At 39.3% G+C, this 16,726-nt stretch overlaps 2 protein-coding genes across 4 annotated transcripts; one reads left to right on the forward strand and one right to left on the reverse strand.

The window, feature by feature from the left end:
• The first annotated feature begins 7,056 nt into the window (after nt 1-7,056).
• On the forward strand, nt 7,057-15,196 carry LOC149687478 (uncharacterized). 3 transcript variants are annotated; one of them, XM_089869563.1, is made up of 3 exons: nt 7,057-7,447; nt 7,503-7,628; nt 7,719-15,196. In XM_089869563.1, exon 3 carries the CDS (start codon nt 8,394-8,396, stop codon nt 11,694-11,696), a length of 3,303 nt encoding a protein of 1,100 aa, XP_089725689.1. In that variant the 5' UTR covers nt 7,057-7,447; nt 7,503-7,628; nt 7,719-8,393; the 3' UTR covers nt 11,697-15,196. The 3 variants fall into 3 exon arrangements, 2 of the variants coding, with proteins under 2 accessions (XP_089725689.1, XP_089725688.1); XR_016383609.1 differs by having other exon boundaries at nt 7,057-14,599; nt 14,672-15,196; XM_089869562.1 differs by having other exon boundaries at nt 7,057-7,628.
• Nucleotides 15,161-16,447, reverse strand: LOC149687479 (uncharacterized). The gene is made up of 3 exons (XM_089869564.1): nt 16,109-16,447; nt 15,872-16,041; nt 15,161-15,798 (listed from the first exon to the last, which is right to left on the reverse strand). The coding sequence occupies exons 1-3, from the start codon at nt 16,373-16,375 to the stop codon at nt 15,414-15,416; spliced, it is 822 nt and encodes a 273-aa protein (XP_089725690.1). The 5' UTR covers nt 16,376-16,447; the 3' UTR covers nt 15,161-15,413.
• Between the last annotated feature and the right edge of the window lie 279 nt (nt 16,448-16,726).

A 16,726-nucleotide genomic window follows, 5' to 3' on the forward strand; every position in this document is an offset into this window, starting at 1 on the left:
AGCGCTACCCGTTTAAAAACTGCCTATCTACCATTCGCGAATTTCTCGCCAAGAGATTTCAATTTTCGGCATGTATAGTTGTATAGGCGCGCTACCATGGAAACGCGAGACTCACCGCCTCGAAAAATTTCCCTCCTCCCTGCCCCAACAGCCCTTTCCAAAAAATTTGACTGCCTTGTGCATCTTGTTGTTTAAGTTCTTCGCGCATGCGCACTTGGAGCTAAAAACGTCATATCTTGGTTGTGAACTAGGCTTATGCGGGGAAACTACTTCCTGTTTGTAGGAAGAACTGAACTGACTCAGACTAAGAACATTTTTTCAAAACTTTTTGGAAGGGGCTACTAAGCAAGACGTGAGAGGAACGCGCCGGCCGCCGACGTGAGAGAGATGCTAGGTTTAAGCAACATAAATCGAGCTTGTTAATAAGAGTAGACGGCCGAGAGCGTAAAGCATGGTTTTCACTTGACCGTAAAAAACTACTTTGCAGCTGGACGTAAAACGTCAGATTTGTTTTTTACGTTGTCGCGCAGCGTTATAGCGTTTTCACTTAGCGTAGTTCATGCAAATAATGGAACCAAGGCTTAACAGATAAACTGAACACTGCACTAATTGCGGCCCATCTATTGTCTTTCTTCGTTGCAATCTTTAATTCTAACATCATACAGATTTGTATTGTTTCTAACCTCTTCAATAAACCTTTAAGCATTGAACTTCGGCATTCTCAGGGATTTGTACTAGTTACTAACTCGATTAGGAACGAAATAAATAAAAACATGGCGGACCGCAGACGGCCTTTTCCGAACACGCGTGGTCGAAAATGACGTCACGACTCTAGCTTATTGCTGATTGGCTCGCGCAGAGCGTTAACGTTGAACACGGCCGAAAAATAGAAAGCTAATATCGCCACACTCAACGTAATTTCTGTCCAGCGTAACTAGGTTTTTTTTCGGTTATCGCTTGACGTCGGGCGAAAAGTCTTGATTTACGCCAAGTGAAAACCATGCTTTAAGGCGTCAATCCGCGGAGTGAAAGCTCTGTGCGTTGGTGTGTTCGAGTCTCTTCGGGGATTTGGAGATTTACGAAAATAATTTCATTTGAAATAAAATGCGTTACGCCACCTAAGAAGTGTAATGTGAACTACGGGTAAATTTGGAGTCGAAAATTCGGGGGAAATTTGAAATTCAAAATATTTATTTAGTTGGAAATATCCGAACGCGCACGCGAAAAAAAGGGGGAAAAGGGGGGGAAAGGCGCCCAGCGTTCCAGCAAGGGTCAGAACAATACTTTCGCTGCTCTAAAGAGCGCAAAAGTAAAAACAGTGAGGTTTATCCCATTTATTAACAATTTAAAGATATTTTCTATAAACTTTATACAAACGCGCCACCAGTAAGGCTATGAGCCATTGTAATCCTCTTATCCTAACCCCCGAACGACTATCTCCCAATGAGGAACTAAGTTATGGGAAGGAAGATATCTACATTTTTCAAACTTTTTATTTAACTGATCGATCTTTAGATTGATACTAATGTCTCAACATGATGGTGTCAAAATCCGATTCCATTAGTTCGATATTGAATTGAGGCTCTTGGGAATTTGCAAGTTTATCAAAGGTGATGGGGCTACCCGGTAAATAATTAATCCTCCATCTATCACAACTTGTGCGAAACCTTCATCAGGGGTCGTTTTTCTAATTATGAAACTTGACGATATAAATTGGTGAAAATTCAGGATATTTCTTCCAAATTTTCAAATTCTTATATTATGGTAATTTATATAGCAATCCTACTATTTCAACCAAAAACATTGCTTGTTCTTATTCGCACAGCCCTATTCGTGTGCACTCTGAAACACAGATGAACGGACGCATCCGACTACCGTCCTAAGGTCACGGTTATGGACTACTGACGGTATGCCTAAAGGGTTTCAGCAAACCGTAAGCAATTTAGTGGAGCAAACCGTAAGCAATTTAGTGGAGCAAATCGTAAGCAATGTAGTGGAGCAAACCGTAAGCAATTTAGTGGAGCAAATCGTAAGCAATGTAGTGGAGCAAACCGTAAGCAATTTAGTGGAGCAAACCGTAAGCAATTTAGTGGAGCAAACCGTAAGCAATTTAGTGGAGCAAACCGTAAGCAATTTAGTGGAGCAAACCGTATGCAATTTAGTGGAGCCAAAAGTAGAGAGATCCATAAAAACAAAAAGTTTATATCGGCAATGCTAGCTAGCCTTTGGCTGTACAATCCCTGTAATATGATGTGATAGATCCTCCTCTCACCCCCTACATGTACTAACCAATAAGCATTGAGCTTTCTCACGTCATAGGTTTATCGATTTCTTCTAAAGTAGTACATGTCGCTGGTGGCGATCCAAACGGTGGGACTATCAATTTTATCGTCTGCGCGTCTTTCAAAAAACACGTGGGTATTTGTTTACGCCTAGGCTTAGTGTCAAAATGGAACCAAACGTTGATGTAGATTTAATTTTAAAAGATTTTCAATCTAACGAATTTTTCCAAACTGACGAGTCTGGAAAAAGGTTAAAACAAGGTTTAAACTTATGAGGGATTCGGGCAATTTAAAAAAAGTTATTGAGGGAATGCTAACCCAATACGAGTTTTTATACTCGAAACATGATAAATCAAGAGGAGGATATTCTTCATTTTTATTTGCATGGTGCAATTGGGTGAACCAACTAGTATTTTCAAAAGATGGAGTGGATCCTATTATAAAATATAATACGGAATTCTAGAGGGCCAGTAGGCCCTTCTAGATAAGATCCCACACCCTCTTGTAATGTTAAATGAAAATTCACAGATTTTCGCCGATTTTCTCATAGGAGTAACATGGGGTTTTTGGTGCTCCAACACATCGAATCATTTAAAAACTACAGCAAAGTTACGTTTCGGAATACTTTCAAATTAACAAGTAACTATTCAAGGTGTGCCTTTTTCAAGTTTCATCAAAATTAATTAAGTCTAAGTATGTTAATTTAATTAAAAATGTAAGTACCTCAAAAGATTATTCTACAGCAGACGACGGTAATTGTTCATTACTCTACACTAGGAGGATATAGGGGTGAGGGAGTCTTCGACTGCCTGTTCTTAGAGCTCAGGTTTCGGTCTCTCCGATGGGAGATTCGAGCACGCACACCTAGTTACATTGGTTACGCGCATCACGTGACCACGCAAATCCCAATTCAAAAAATAGCGGGTTCTTCATGCTAGCTTAGGAAGCAACGCCCCCTATATTTTGTGTTCACTGCACATGTAGTGATATTGTTTAATTTTATCGGGAGTTAACTCGACTCCCCCAAAGGCGTTAATCCATCTTAAACACTTATCTAGTAGAGGTTTAGGTGTAGGGAAAGAGTAAAAACCGTTCCCTTTACTTCAGTTTTATCAAATAGCGATTTCCACTGACTGCTCGCGGAGCGCTCCCATGGAGCCATATAAATGGGAGAAGTAATTCTCGGCTTCGTTAAAGACTGTTTTTGCTAAATCAAGGTCTCCTATATTTATTGCTCCATGGGAGCGCTCCGAGAGCAGTAAGTGGAATTCGCTATAAGAATCATCTTTACTACTAATAAAAAATAAAATAATGATAAATGTTCCGTTAAAGCACTAAAAAATTGCAGCGCGATGCATTAGGTCTAAGCGTTTACCAAAAATTAAATCAAACGAACGGATGACGCCCGATGACGATGTGCGCGGAACTAGTTGCGCGGCTAAGAATCTCCCAGAAAGAGTGAAAACTGGGGGAAAGCACGGCCGATAACCTGTAAGCGCGTTTCAATGGGAAAACGGGCAGCCGAAGACTCCCTCACCGCTATTTCCTCCTAGACTCTACAGTAGACGACGCTAATTTGCCATTTCACCGCCTTGAAACTTTAACTTGATATTTTTCAATAAATATAACCCTATATTTATTAAAAACTTCTCTGGCGGGTCTAATTTTCGTTTAATTATGTGTCACGGTTAAAATTCTATACTTAAGATACCTTTTTAATTTATATTTTAGATGTTAGTTTCGACCAAAGCTTAAGTTGCCTTACTTAGGCCATGGATTTTTAATAAAAGCTTACGCTTCATGGATATTTCACTGTAGCCTTCAGTAAGGCATTTTGATTTTAAACACATTTATGTCATAAAAATTCGTGCGGGTGGGGACTGGGGGGGCTGATGACGTAGAAATTGAGGCAAACCTTTTTCTTTCGGCGCGCGTGCGCGCGCGCTTTTCTAAAAATAATTTCGCTAGCGCTATTCAAAATTAGAACTCGATCACGTGAAAAACTTCAACCCCCCTCTGAATTTGCCTCAAATTCTACGTCACAAACGCGCGTGCCAGACGAGGAATTAATGTTGTGCGCGTTTTAAGGTGAGTGAAATATCCAGGAAGCGTAAGCTTCTATTATAAATCCATGCTTAGGCAGACTATTGAGTGAGTCTATGCAATGGGTGATTGAAGGATAGATGGATCAGTGTTGGAAATAAGGATTTTTTTAAAACTGGACCTGTGGCCTAGGTATTTTAATTAAAATAACTGGCCACGGTGCCACCACGGAGCTGTATTGTAGAAGGAGTAGAGACTCGTAGCTTCCCCTATACTAAAAAAAGCTAGACCTTATTTGTCCATAAAAAGGGGGTATGAATTTTGACCCTCCCTCCAAACCTTAGCGAGCCAATGTAAACAATAAAGATGGCCGCGAGCTACGAACGTTCAGGAGGGTTAAGCCTCGGTCTTTTGTGTATCGATTTCCGAGTGACGGGAGTTTCTCAACGGTTTGCAAATCTTATTTAAATTTTTATTTTTACTATTATTTCAATTTATATTAATTATAATATGGAAAATATTCAAAGAATTAAGCCGGCAAAGAAGAAAACGGACGCCTTCTTTAAAACACGTGACGTCAGAGATTGTTTACATTGGCTCGGTATGCGCGAAAATTGTGCGTGGAGCACTAGTACCCTTATGTCTAGGCCCTAGAGGCCTAGTCTCTACTCCTTCTACAATACACATCCGTGGTGCCACTCACTGTAAACGTACAAGGGCAAGCACGCAATGTCATAGATAATTGCAATCGTAAAGTGGACTGTAAAAGATACGGCTTTGATAGTTTAAAAATCGTGGCAGGAGGTTGGTTTTGAAGTTGACTATAAAGCTCGGATTCTAAAACGAATTGTGAGCCGTATCTTATAAGAATTAGTAGAAGTGTAGAACCATTTTTAACCTCGTCCTAGAAGCGAAAAATTTCGCATTTCAGTTAAAAAATTGTTTTATAATAGATTGATACAAATAAAGACTGAAGGAACAGATATTATATAAAAAGGACTTGGTTTGCCCATGTTGAAGAAGTTAATTTTAAATTAAGCAATTGAGTAATTAAACAGTTCAAGTTATAGATTAATTGCGGTATGAACGTTTTTCTTTTGTCAAGTGTCAAAATATTTGTGTTTCAGTATAATTTAAGATTTTTATCAAGGTCAAAAAGGATAGTCACATATTTTGAATAGAGGGCTTGGAAAAAAGAGAGAGGTGAGGGAAGGGGTCACGTAGGCCATAGTTGTCATCCAACGAAACACCTACGTCATAGGTAGAATTTCCCTTGCCTCTCCTCTAACAGTGTAAGGGTGTTCGGAAAATTTACTAAGACCACCAGAGTGGGGTTTTTAAGAATAGAGAGTCAGTTCTCGCTAGATGCTTCCACAAGGAAGAAGCAAAAAATAAGTAGAGGTAGAGAACCACTCTGGCCATGTTAAAATAATGTTCAGTGTATTTTTTATAATGTAAAATTAAAAGTTTTGATTAGTTGTTTGATTTAAATCGAGTCTGATCCTTTGAAGCTGAAATTCGCTTAAGTTATATCCCATTTAGATTACAATGCAACTATTCGACAGGACGGAAGCCTATTTTTTCAGTCGGTAGGCGTAAATTCCAATAGATTAGCTCTCCCAAGCCGGTTACATAAAAGTTCGTGCTCATTTTATGGTGCCGAAACCCGGGACTTGTGTTGTAATTAAGAGAAAGTTTGATATAACCCGTTATCAGTTCGATTTAAATAACAAGAATGGAAGCCAATATAGCTGGTTTCAAGAAGAAACGAGGAGTTTTCCGGTCATCGGTAACAAGGCTAATAACCAACATTCAAGAAAGCCTGAAGGAAAATACAATGGACGAAGAAACCATGCAGATAAGTTTAAAACAACTTATAGCAAAAGGAAAAGAGTTAAAAGCGTTGGACGACAGCTTAGAGCCACTGATTCTGGAATTCGACGAGAACAATTACGAGAAAGAGATAGAATCAGTGGCTCTAAGCTGTCGTCCAATTACAAGGGAAGAGCAGTATCATGGAGAACAAGACGTCGTATTAGAAGAGAGAAGAAACCCACAAAGGCGATTAGCACCGGCTATTAGATTACCAAAATTAGAAATCCAGAAATTTAACGGAGACATACAAGAATGGCAAAATTTTTGGAGCCTCTTCGAGTCGACTATCCATAAGAACCCCGACTTGGAAAAACGAGCTAAGTTTAGTTATTTACGTTCTTATTTAGATGGAGAGGCTGCCCTGTCTATAAAAGGTCTTAGTTGTTCAGCTGTCAACTACGATAGCGCCATAAGAACCCTAACCGGACGTTATGGATGTAAGGAGACTATAGTAGACACGCACATGAGTAATCTAATTAGTTTGCAGCCGGTTAGTAAGGCTAATGATTTAAGGGTGTTAAAGATATTCCATGATTCTTGCGAAATAGAAATGCGTAGTCTAGAAGCTTTAGGCATAGCGTTAGATTCATTTGGCGTGTTATTGTGCCCCATTTTGATAAAGCTTATACCAGAAGAATTAGCGATTTTATTTACCAGAGAAATAGGTCCATCAAGAAAATGAACTGTACGAGATTTGTTAAAATTCATAAACCTAGAAATAGCGAGTAGGGAACGAGCGCTGTCCGGGGTTAAACCCGCAGTGAGAACGGATAGAAGACCCCCAGAGAAGAATAGTAATAATTCACGTTCAGTAATAATTAAAGAAAAAAAACCACCGCCAACGGCGGCTGCCTTAAAGGGATAGAATCGATGTTTTGGCTACTAATGAAAAGATTTCATATTTTAAAATCAGATAGAACCTAAAATTACGTTTTCAAAAATATATATATATTGATACTTTTAATAACTTAACTATTTTTAATTAATTTTTAAAAGTATTGTTTTTTGGGACTGCTCCGATCACTACCCCCTCCTGCGTCGTTTGGCAAAAACACGGTTGAAACATCTACCCACCCCTCCATACGCTCCTCTTATTTGAAGATATGGTAGCTTTACGACTAACAGTAGTTTTCATACTATTTCACTTGTGGATCACAAATAAACTTGGCCTTAACTTTTATTTCGATTTACGTGTTTTGAGAGGCGTGAAAGAAGCTAAATAGTTTCATAGCAATTAAATCGTTTAAGTAAGAGGTTTAGCACATTTAATTTGAAAAATAAATCTTAAAAGCTTGAATTTAGGGCCACTTAGAATAAAAAAATCGATCATGGAAACTAAGCCTTTGCCAAAATGTCGTAGAAAGTGCGTTGTTTTTGACTGTACCAATACAGACTCGGACAAATCTCTGTCATTTCATAGTCTACCAAGTAACGAATTATCCGAATTTGAATTTTCCTCACTTGACTCACTAATTTCGAAAGATTCAACCGAGTCTAAACTATCGGATTCTACTACAGAGTCAGGCCCGTCTGATATTTCGGATTCCGAGCTACGACTCGACGTCGACGATGACATTTTCTATTTGGCTCCTGTAGCAGACGACGGAAAAAAAAACCTACTATCCTCAACTTGAGTTCCACTATATACTCCTATTTCCAAACAACCAATGAATGAGTGGACGTTAGCAACGTCACTAGGGTAACAAAACAAGTTGGACGGTATTCGCGGCTAGTTTGAATTTCAAAATATCTAACGTACTTTTCTTAATTTTAAACGTTTTAATTCGATTTTTTTTTGGCACACATAATTTTAGGCACATTTTTTTACCTAAAACTGCCCTCATCTTGTACTAGTCGGAAATCCTTGATTCTATCCCTTTAAATACAGCAACTAGCGAGAAAGTATGTCTCTTTTGTGATCTGAACTCCCATAGCACTATTGAGTGTAAGAAATTTTCACCGGGCGAAAGACGAGAATTCATTCAAAAGAAAAAGAGATGTTTTATTTGTTTAAGGGAACATCACCAAGCGAGGTTTTGTAGAGCTAGGGTTAAGAATTGCAAAATATGCAGAGCGCGCCACCACTATACCTTATGCTATCAGAATGAAGAAGGTGGGGAGTCGGGTTCGCAAGAGGGAAGTTCGAAAGGGGATAGCCAAAATCCCCCACCCTCGGCGGTCAATACAGTAACAATGTCTACCGTAGCTCGAGATATTGAAGGGGGAGAAATATTTTTGAAGACAGCCCAAGTTAAAATTCAAGGAGGGGGTGGTGAAACGTATCGGTGTTTATTTGACGGAGCTAGTCACCGTACCTTTATTAATTCAGAGCTTGCGAGAAAATTGAAATTAGAGGTAATAGGTGAGGAAACACTTGAAGTATTCCCTTTTGAGTGTGATACACCCATATTTTCCAAAAGGAAAAAGATAAGGCTAGAGGTAGTAAGTGTACATGACCCAGAGTCAAGAATTTCTGTCATTGCTTTAGAAACCCCAGAAGTTAATGGTGCTGTATTCGCGACACCTAGCAGAGAAATAGTAGAGGAAATGGAGAAAAGAGGTTTAAGGATGGCAGATTTTCCCAAAAATGGATCAAGAAACAGACAGGGTTCGTCGATAGATATTATGATAGGAGCGGATTATTTTTGGGATATCTTCACTGGTAGGACAGAGATGTTAGGTCAGGCTTTAGTAGCAATGGAGACGAGAGTAGGATGGGTAGTGCACGGTCGAACAGACAGAAGAGTAGCAACAATAGGGGTGAACTCGGTTGCAGTTTTAAACGTAGTGGTACAAGCCGATCCACTTTCTAACCAGTTGAGGGATTTTTGGACGTTAGAAGCTATAGGAATACAAAATAATGAACAGTCGGATTCATTAGCTAGTGATGAGGTCTTAGAGGAATTTAAATCAAAAATTAAGTTTGAAGAAGGTCGTTACGTTGTTGGTTTTCCCTGGAAGCAAAATAAAAGAGAGTTAGGAGAAAATTATTCAGTTGCGTACAAAAGAACTAGTAATTTGTTGTCCAAGTTGGGGAAAGACCCGGTTCTGCTGAACCAGTACAATGAGATCCTTAAAGATCAGCTCCAACAAGGGATCATAGAGTTGGTCAAAGACCCTGAATTAAGAGAAAACGGTAGACCGTATTATTATATACCTCACCGTTCAGTAATTAGCAAGACAAGTACTACTACGCCTTTAAGAATAGTCTACGATGCTTCGTCCAAAGAAGCTAGATACCCATCGCTGAATGAATGCCTGGAGTCTGGCCCCAGTTTAAATCCTGAAATAATTGATATCCTACTTCGATTTAGAGAGAAGAAAATCGCGTTTACCGCGGACATTCAGAAAGCATTCCTACAAATTTCCCTAGCGGAAGAAGACAGAGATAGCGTACGGTTCTTGTGGGTTAATGTAGAAAAGCCGGAAATGCCATTTAAATTCTGCACGTACAAAATGGCCAGAGTCCCATTTGGTGTTACCTCAAGCCCTTTCCTTTTGGCGGCTACGGTACGCTACCATGTCTGGCAACACAAAGAAGAGAAACCAGAAGTAAACCAACTAATCAACGATCAGCTGTACGTTGATGATCTAGCAGCAGGAGAAGAAACGGTAGAACAAGCGTTCCTCCGTTCGAAGAATACTTCTGAGATTTTAAGCAAAGGTAGCTTGCATTTAAGGAAATGGAAAAGTAACTCTAGTGAACTACGTAAGCTATGGGATGTAAACGGGATCCAACCGGAAGTTGAAACCAACGAAACACCTCTGAAAATTCTAGGCCAAGTATGGAATGCTAGTAAAGATTTGATTAGTTATGATCTGGACCCATTAATTCAGCGCTTTAAAGAGAGGGTCCCCACCAAAAGAGGTTTAATACAGGCGGTAGCGAAATTCTACGACCCCTTAGGACTTATCTCTCCTTATACCATCCGAGGAAAGTTGATGTTTCAAACGCTATGGGAGAAGGGGATAGATTGGGACGACAAACTTCCACCCGAACTGGAGTCACAATTTGACTCCTGGTGTGAAGAATTAACTGAATTTCAAGGAGTAGAGATACCAAGATACTATTATGGAGAAACCAGTTCAGAGATAACTACTCGAGAGTTACACGGTTTTGTCGATGCCAGCGAGAAGGCGTACGCGGCCACAATCTACCTCCGATATGAAGATTCTAGTGGGAAGGTAGCCACTTCCTTAGTAGCAGCGAAAACCAGAGTCGCACCCCTCAAAAAATTGACGCTTCCCAGGCTCGAACTCATGGGTGCAGTAATAGGAGCCCGTTTAGTCCAACACGTGACTAACACCCTATCTAAGAAACCCACTAGCGTACATTTCTGGACGGATTCCACCGTAACCTTACAGTGGATAAAGGGTTCAGCTTCCAAATGGAAGCCCTTTGTTGGAAATCGAGTACGGGAGGTACAAAATTTAACTGACCCACAAATGTGGCAGTATTGTAGAGGAACGACCAATCCAGCTGATCTACCATCAAGAGGAATAAAAATGGCAGATCTGGTAAAGAGTAGCCTCTGGTGGAATGGACCTATATGGCTTCGCCAAGAATATCAAAACAGAACGGAAAAAAAGGAAGTTGGAGAATACCCACCGGAAGCTCTAGAAGAACGAAGAACTCGTTCTGATACACCCATAGCAGTTAGAGTAGCTTGTGAGCAAGCAGACAAACAAATTATAGAGCTGGAAAGGTTCAGCAAGTTTTCAAGACTGAATCGCACCATAGCTTGGGTCCATCGTTTTGCGCGAAACTGCAAGAACCCACAGGATAAGAAGAAGGGCGAATTAACCGCCGAAGAGATAATAAAAGCGGAAGAACTGTTAATAAGAAAGGCACAAAGAGAATGTTTCCCGGAAGAAATAGATACGTTAGAAAAAGGCAAACAGATACGATCAAGTTCAAGAATATACACTTTGCACCCGTTTCTAGACAAAAACGGTTTATTACGTATTGGAGGAAGGCTGGACAGGACAAGTTTTTCTTACCAGGAGAAACACCCTTGGCTCCTGAACCCTAATCACAGGCTTTCGGAGCTTCTTGTCAACCAAGCCCATCAGAGAAACATGCATTGCGGAGGGAACGAGACTTTAAGAGACGTACGCGAACGGTTCTGGGTTCTTAAAGCGAGACAATTAGTAAAAAAGGTCATAAATCAATGTTTTAAGTGTAAGAGATTTCTTGCAAAATCCTCTTCAGCGAAAATTGCTTCTCTTCCGGAAGCCCGAGTTACGCGGTCGCCCCCTTTCGAAACATGCGGTTTGGACTACGCGGGTCCATTATACACAAAATCGGGTAACAAATGTTACATCGCTTTGTTTACGTGTGCGGTCACCCGAGCCATACACCTTGAGTTGGTATCAGATTTGACGGCAGAAAAGTTTTTATTGGCCTTCAGACGGTTTATTTCGCGTCGTGGTATAGTTAGACATATCCTGTCTGATAACGCGAAAACTTTCAAAAGCTGGTTATTTAGCCTTTGATATTGAACTAATAGTTCAAGGTGGGGAGTTTATGTTGAAGAAGTTAATTTTAAATTAAGCAATTGAGTAATTAAACAGTTCAAGTTATAGATTAATTGCGGTATGAACGTTTTTCTTTTGTCAAGTGTCAAAATATTTGTGTTTCAGTATAATTTAAGATTTTTATCAAGGTCAAAAAGGATAGTCACATATTTTGTATAGAGGGCTTGGAAAAAAGAGAGAGGTGAGGGAAGGGGTCACGTAGGCCATAGTTGTCATCCAACAAAACACCTACGTCATAGGTAGAATTTCCCTTGCCTCTCCTCTAACAGTGTAAGAGTGTTCGGAAAATTTACTAAGACCACCAGAGTGGGGTTTTTAAGAATAGAGAGTCAGTTCTCGCTAGATGCTTCCACAAGGAAGAAGCAAAAAATAAGTAGAGGTAGAGAACCACTCTGGCCATGTTAAAATAATGTTCAGTGTATTTTTTATAATGTAAAATCCTTTAAAGCTGAAATTCGCTTAAGTTATATCCCATTTAGATTACAATGCAACTATCCGACAGGACGGAAGCCTATTTTTTCAGTCGGTAGGCGTAAATTCCAATAGATTAGCTCTCCCAAGCCGGTTACATAAAAGTTCGTGCTCAGCCCAAGCCTAAAAAACAAAACGATAAGAGTTTTTTCCAGTTGACTGAAGCAGGGAGTAAGGAACGTTAGAGGGAGTTTTGATCTAATGCTAAAAAAACCGTCATACAGTGGCAAATGGTAAAGAAAGTGGGGGGTAGGAATTTTTATCTCCGTTCCTCAATTTTTGCTAACGCGCAGGCGCGAGTGACGTCGTTTACTACCGCCAGCAGAGAGAATTTAAAAATTATCTCTGCAGCCAGCGCCAGCTTCCGCTTCCATCGACTGCTGCCCCACTCACTCTGTTCGACTCGCCGTCGAGGTAACCGGGAAGCCCAGAAGACGAATTTGCGGTATCGTTCGGTAGGCGTTATAAAATATTCAACGTTTTAAAGCTCAAGTTTCGAAATTTTTTGAGACATTTACCAAGTCTTCAACTAAATATTATAACATTTTCTTTAAATTTCAACATAAATATAGCTCTGAGAATAAAATTAGACACGAAAACTACACTAAGCCTTGGTTAGATATCATCGGCTGAGGCCGAGCGGCGCATCTCGAGCCGCCGGCGGCCGGGCTTGCCGTAACGGCGAGAACAGAAAAATACCTCGTTAAAAAACAGATGCACGACGGTTTTTAAATTTGACGCATGCGCGCGGACACCGCGTTGAGTCCCGGAGTCAGCGCCAGAGAGAGACGATTTTAGCCATGAATCTAACGAACGCGCCTATTCACTTTAATACTCCCTCTAACGTTCCTTACTCCCTGACTGAAGCGCGGATATTTTATTTTCTACATAATTTTAAAGACAATCCGTATTTTACTACTCTTTAGAATTTAATTCAATCTCCTGATTTTACTGGTAATGGATTTATTTCCTATAAATTAATTGAAATAAAAAATTACTTATCTCAGATTTTTCAACAACAATTCCATTTTCGTAAATTTTTTCATGAAAAATCTGAGATAAGTTTTTAGGCTTGGGCAAACCAAGTCCTTTTTACTCGTGCGGGGGAGAATCCCCCCCTCGCACGAGGTATTGGTCCCGGTTTTTCAAGGTCTCTCTAGCATAGCTTTGGCAATACATGGCGACAGGGAAACCGTGTGTTTGGGGCTTTTCGTCCCAATCATTCCGATTTCGAGTTTTTTAAGTAAACACTTATTTGGTGACTCCACCAGAACGAACTCTAGTTGAAGACACAAAAAAGGATAAATAGACTCCGCCTCCTCCCAAGCCGGCGATGGTGCGGTGGTTTAGTGATAGTGGCGCACGATGGTGCGGTAGTTTAAGGATGGTGCTAGGGAATAACTTTCCTTCTGAAGAATTATGCTGTCTGCTACGTGTTCTACTGTTAAGTTAATATTTATTTCGCTCAAAACTGAAGGTATGGCGTCTATTAAAGAAATTTTCACCTCATGCTTGCAAAGAGGGTAGAAAGAAGGGGAGTAGAAGGCTTGGGTGGAGTGTTCTCGCTTTGAAAGTTTACCTCTAAGCTTCCGGTGTGCGCGCGCATCTTTCTCTGCCCTCTTATTGGTTGAAATACGGTGAACCGGATATTAGGAGGAAAATATAACAAATAAATAAAAAAGAAAAGCGAGAACACCCAAAATGCCTTAGCAAAGCCGCTAGCTTCTACTCCCCCTCTTTCTACCCTCTTTGATGCTTGTTTTTTAGCCCCTATTTTTTCACTTTTTTATTATCTTACATATCCCGCACGAGTGTCCTTTCTGCTGGGGCAGCTTGTTTTATATAATACGAATGTGAACTAATGAATGTTATTCAGTGGATTGGTTGGCGCGTTATTGAACTTCAAGGTAGAAATAAACGGATCGATGATTTAGACAATGATGTTTCAAACAAAGTTGATGCACTCTTTTCACAAAAGAGGCCTTACGAAGAAGAGATTAGCGTCAATCAGGCTAAAAAAAGCAAATTGCGACACCTAAAAACAGATAGACTATACAGTATGAACAGGCTTGCAGGCGGGGTTATGGGTGAAATTTGAAAAGTAAATAAAGAAGGCATGCAAGTACTTAAAAAATTAAAAAGGGCAAGAAACCACTTAGTCAAAAACAAAGAGGCAATGCGCATCTGCTATATAAAATTGCATTATCAATTAGAAATTCAGAACAATCTGTTGGTGATATTCCTGTTGTCATAAAAATGATAAACAAAGGTGGTCTGTTTGTTTATTGCGAACCTCACATTAATAATACCATTTGTTTCACGACTCATTAAAAATGTTGTTGGCAAATACAGGTATTAGACAAGTAGTCCTTACCCTGGTAAAGTAATTAGTAAGTAGAACTAAATGTACACGTTGTTACGTAAATAATTAGCCCATAACCAAATGATTATGCTATTTTTAGAGGAAACCACAAAAGCTGTCAAAGAGGATAATACGCTAAAGACCGAGTTTCACGCCATTGTGTCAAAAATTCCAGAAGTTGTAGAGAACAATTTTACAGAAAGCCAGTTAGAAAATTTAGAGTAGTATTTCAGAGGAAATTGACACACGGAAAAATAGCAGATTTAATAAGAGGTAGTGCTGTGCGAGTACTCGATAAGACTCGAGTACTCGACTCGATACTCGATAAGAGATTTTCTGAGACTCGAAAACGTTTCGAGTATCAAACCAAGGCTCGATAAATACTCGAACCTGCTTTTTAAAGGCCTTTAACTCTGAAAATTTGATGTAGTAGCTATAAAAATCCACTAGAAAGTCACGTTTATTGGTTAAAAGACGCATGTTAGTGCTTATTGGGTAGTTTAGATCATAATGCCAGTGTAATGTAGTAGGGTAGTAGCGCCTAGCTGGTTCAATAGTGGAAGTAAAAGTAATAAAATACAGTTAATAATAGCGTTGACTATTATAATTATATTTTTATTTTATTAATTTATTTCTTCTTCTTTTTTAAGTTCAGCTTAGTAATTTTCGTTTGGGACTTGCGCGAAAGATAATAAAGGCTAGTGGCTAAGGTGAGGAATGATATTCCGAAGAAGATATTGATGAGGAATTAGTTTGTTAAATTAAAAGGGAAGAAGACTAATACTGTCTGGTAAATGTTTGAAGAAGTTGTCGATGATCGAAATTACACTAAATATCTATTATTAGAGCGATAAATTAACAGAAAGTGCTGAAATACTGCAAAACCAATTCCCAATTACTCGATAAATACTCGAAACAAATTTTCTAACTACTCGATACTCGATTCGAGTACTCGAGACTCGGCTCGATACCTCAACAGCAACAACTTTGGTCATTTGTTCATCTTGGTCTTTATTCAGTTCAAAGCTTGTTTCAAGTAGACTTTTTTCAAGATTGTTCACTTTCTGAGTTAAAACTGAGCGTTGAAGTTTGTTTTCCAACAATCTTTTACGCTTTGATTTTGGAGTAAGAACACTAATCCTACATGACCTTGATGAAGGTGACTGTCGCTTTAGTTTGGTTTTTGCGGTAGTCTGTTCTTTCTGCTTTCTGTACTCCAACATATACCTGACATTGGGAAGTTCATTTCATATTAACAATTATAAATGTAAAGATTTATTGCATGTAAGAAAGTTTTTACCTGCTAAGACTGCGGCAATTAGAACATTGGTAAACCTTCTTCGCAATGTTTTCCTTGGAGGCATTGGATGGTGGCTTGAACCATGTTGAACAAGTAGAAGACTGGTATCGTTCGAACGGATAAACAAACTTCTCAAGATTTTTAGTACCTTCCATTCCAACTGAATTCGCCTATTTTACAACAAGTTGTTTTAATAAAACTGAAAAACTATTAAATCGAAAACCTAATTTATCGTACCTTATCTATTCCTGCACAAAAAACGTAGTTTTCAATCAAGGAGGAAATAGCGTCCGTCACTACTGAAGTATTTAGCGTTTGATTTTCAAAATGGTAGTAGCTTAGTTCTTCCGCACTCTTGGAAAGTGTAAATATCAATGAAGTCCCTCTGGATGAAAATAACAAGCGTCTTGGAGCATCGTAATATGATCCTACATCCAACAATCCTCTTTTGTGGTAAATCTCCATAGAATCTACTAAGCCATCATGGCTTTTTACATGTTTCATACCATGAGTGAATCATATAGGGAGCTAGTATATGATTCACTCATGTTCATACCAATTTCAACTGTGTGATATAAGAGAAGTCAGGTCTCCGTCAATGTATACAATAATGAAGAATGTTTCTTACCGTTATTAAAAGTAGTTTCAACAAAGCATTTTATAGCTGATAAAGCTAGAGGAAGGGTAAAATCAGGACGCTCAGCATCAAATGATTTTGACAGACATTGTGGTTTGGTTTGGTTTGAGCTGGCGAATGGACTCAAAATTGGTAGTCTAGTGGACACGAAATTGGTAGTCAAGAGGACACTAAATTTGCAAGCAAACAGTCAGAAAATCGGCAAGCGGATGGACACG

Source organism: Phalangium opilio, unplaced genomic scaffold, assembly GCF_054372755.1.
Source record: "Phalangium opilio isolate 3A_F unplaced genomic scaffold, DU_Popi_V2 ptg000031l_1, whole genome shotgun sequence".
Lineage (NCBI taxonomy): Eukaryota > Metazoa > Arthropoda > Arachnida > Opiliones > Phalangiidae > Phalangium > Phalangium opilio.

What these genes read in the sequence shown, in the direction of transcription:
- LOC149687478 (XM_089869562.1), top strand. Translation starts at nt 8,394, where the DNA reads ATGTCTACCGTAGCTCGAGATATTGAAGGGGGAGAAATATTTTTGAAG.
- LOC149687479 (XM_089869564.1), bottom strand. Translation starts at nt 16,375, where the DNA reads ATGAAACATGTAAAAAGCCATGATGGCTTAGTAGATTCTATGGAGATT. An exon ending in TTTGTGCAGGAATAGATAAG is followed by an intron (nt 16,042 to 16,108) that starts GTACGATAAATT and finishes GTTGTAAAATAG; the next exon opens with GCGAATTCAGTTGGAATGGA. An exon ending in AATTGCCGCAGTCTTAGCAG is followed by an intron (nt 15,799 to 15,871) that starts GTAAAAACTTTC and finishes TCCCAATGTCAG; the next exon opens with GTATATGTTGGAGTACAGAA.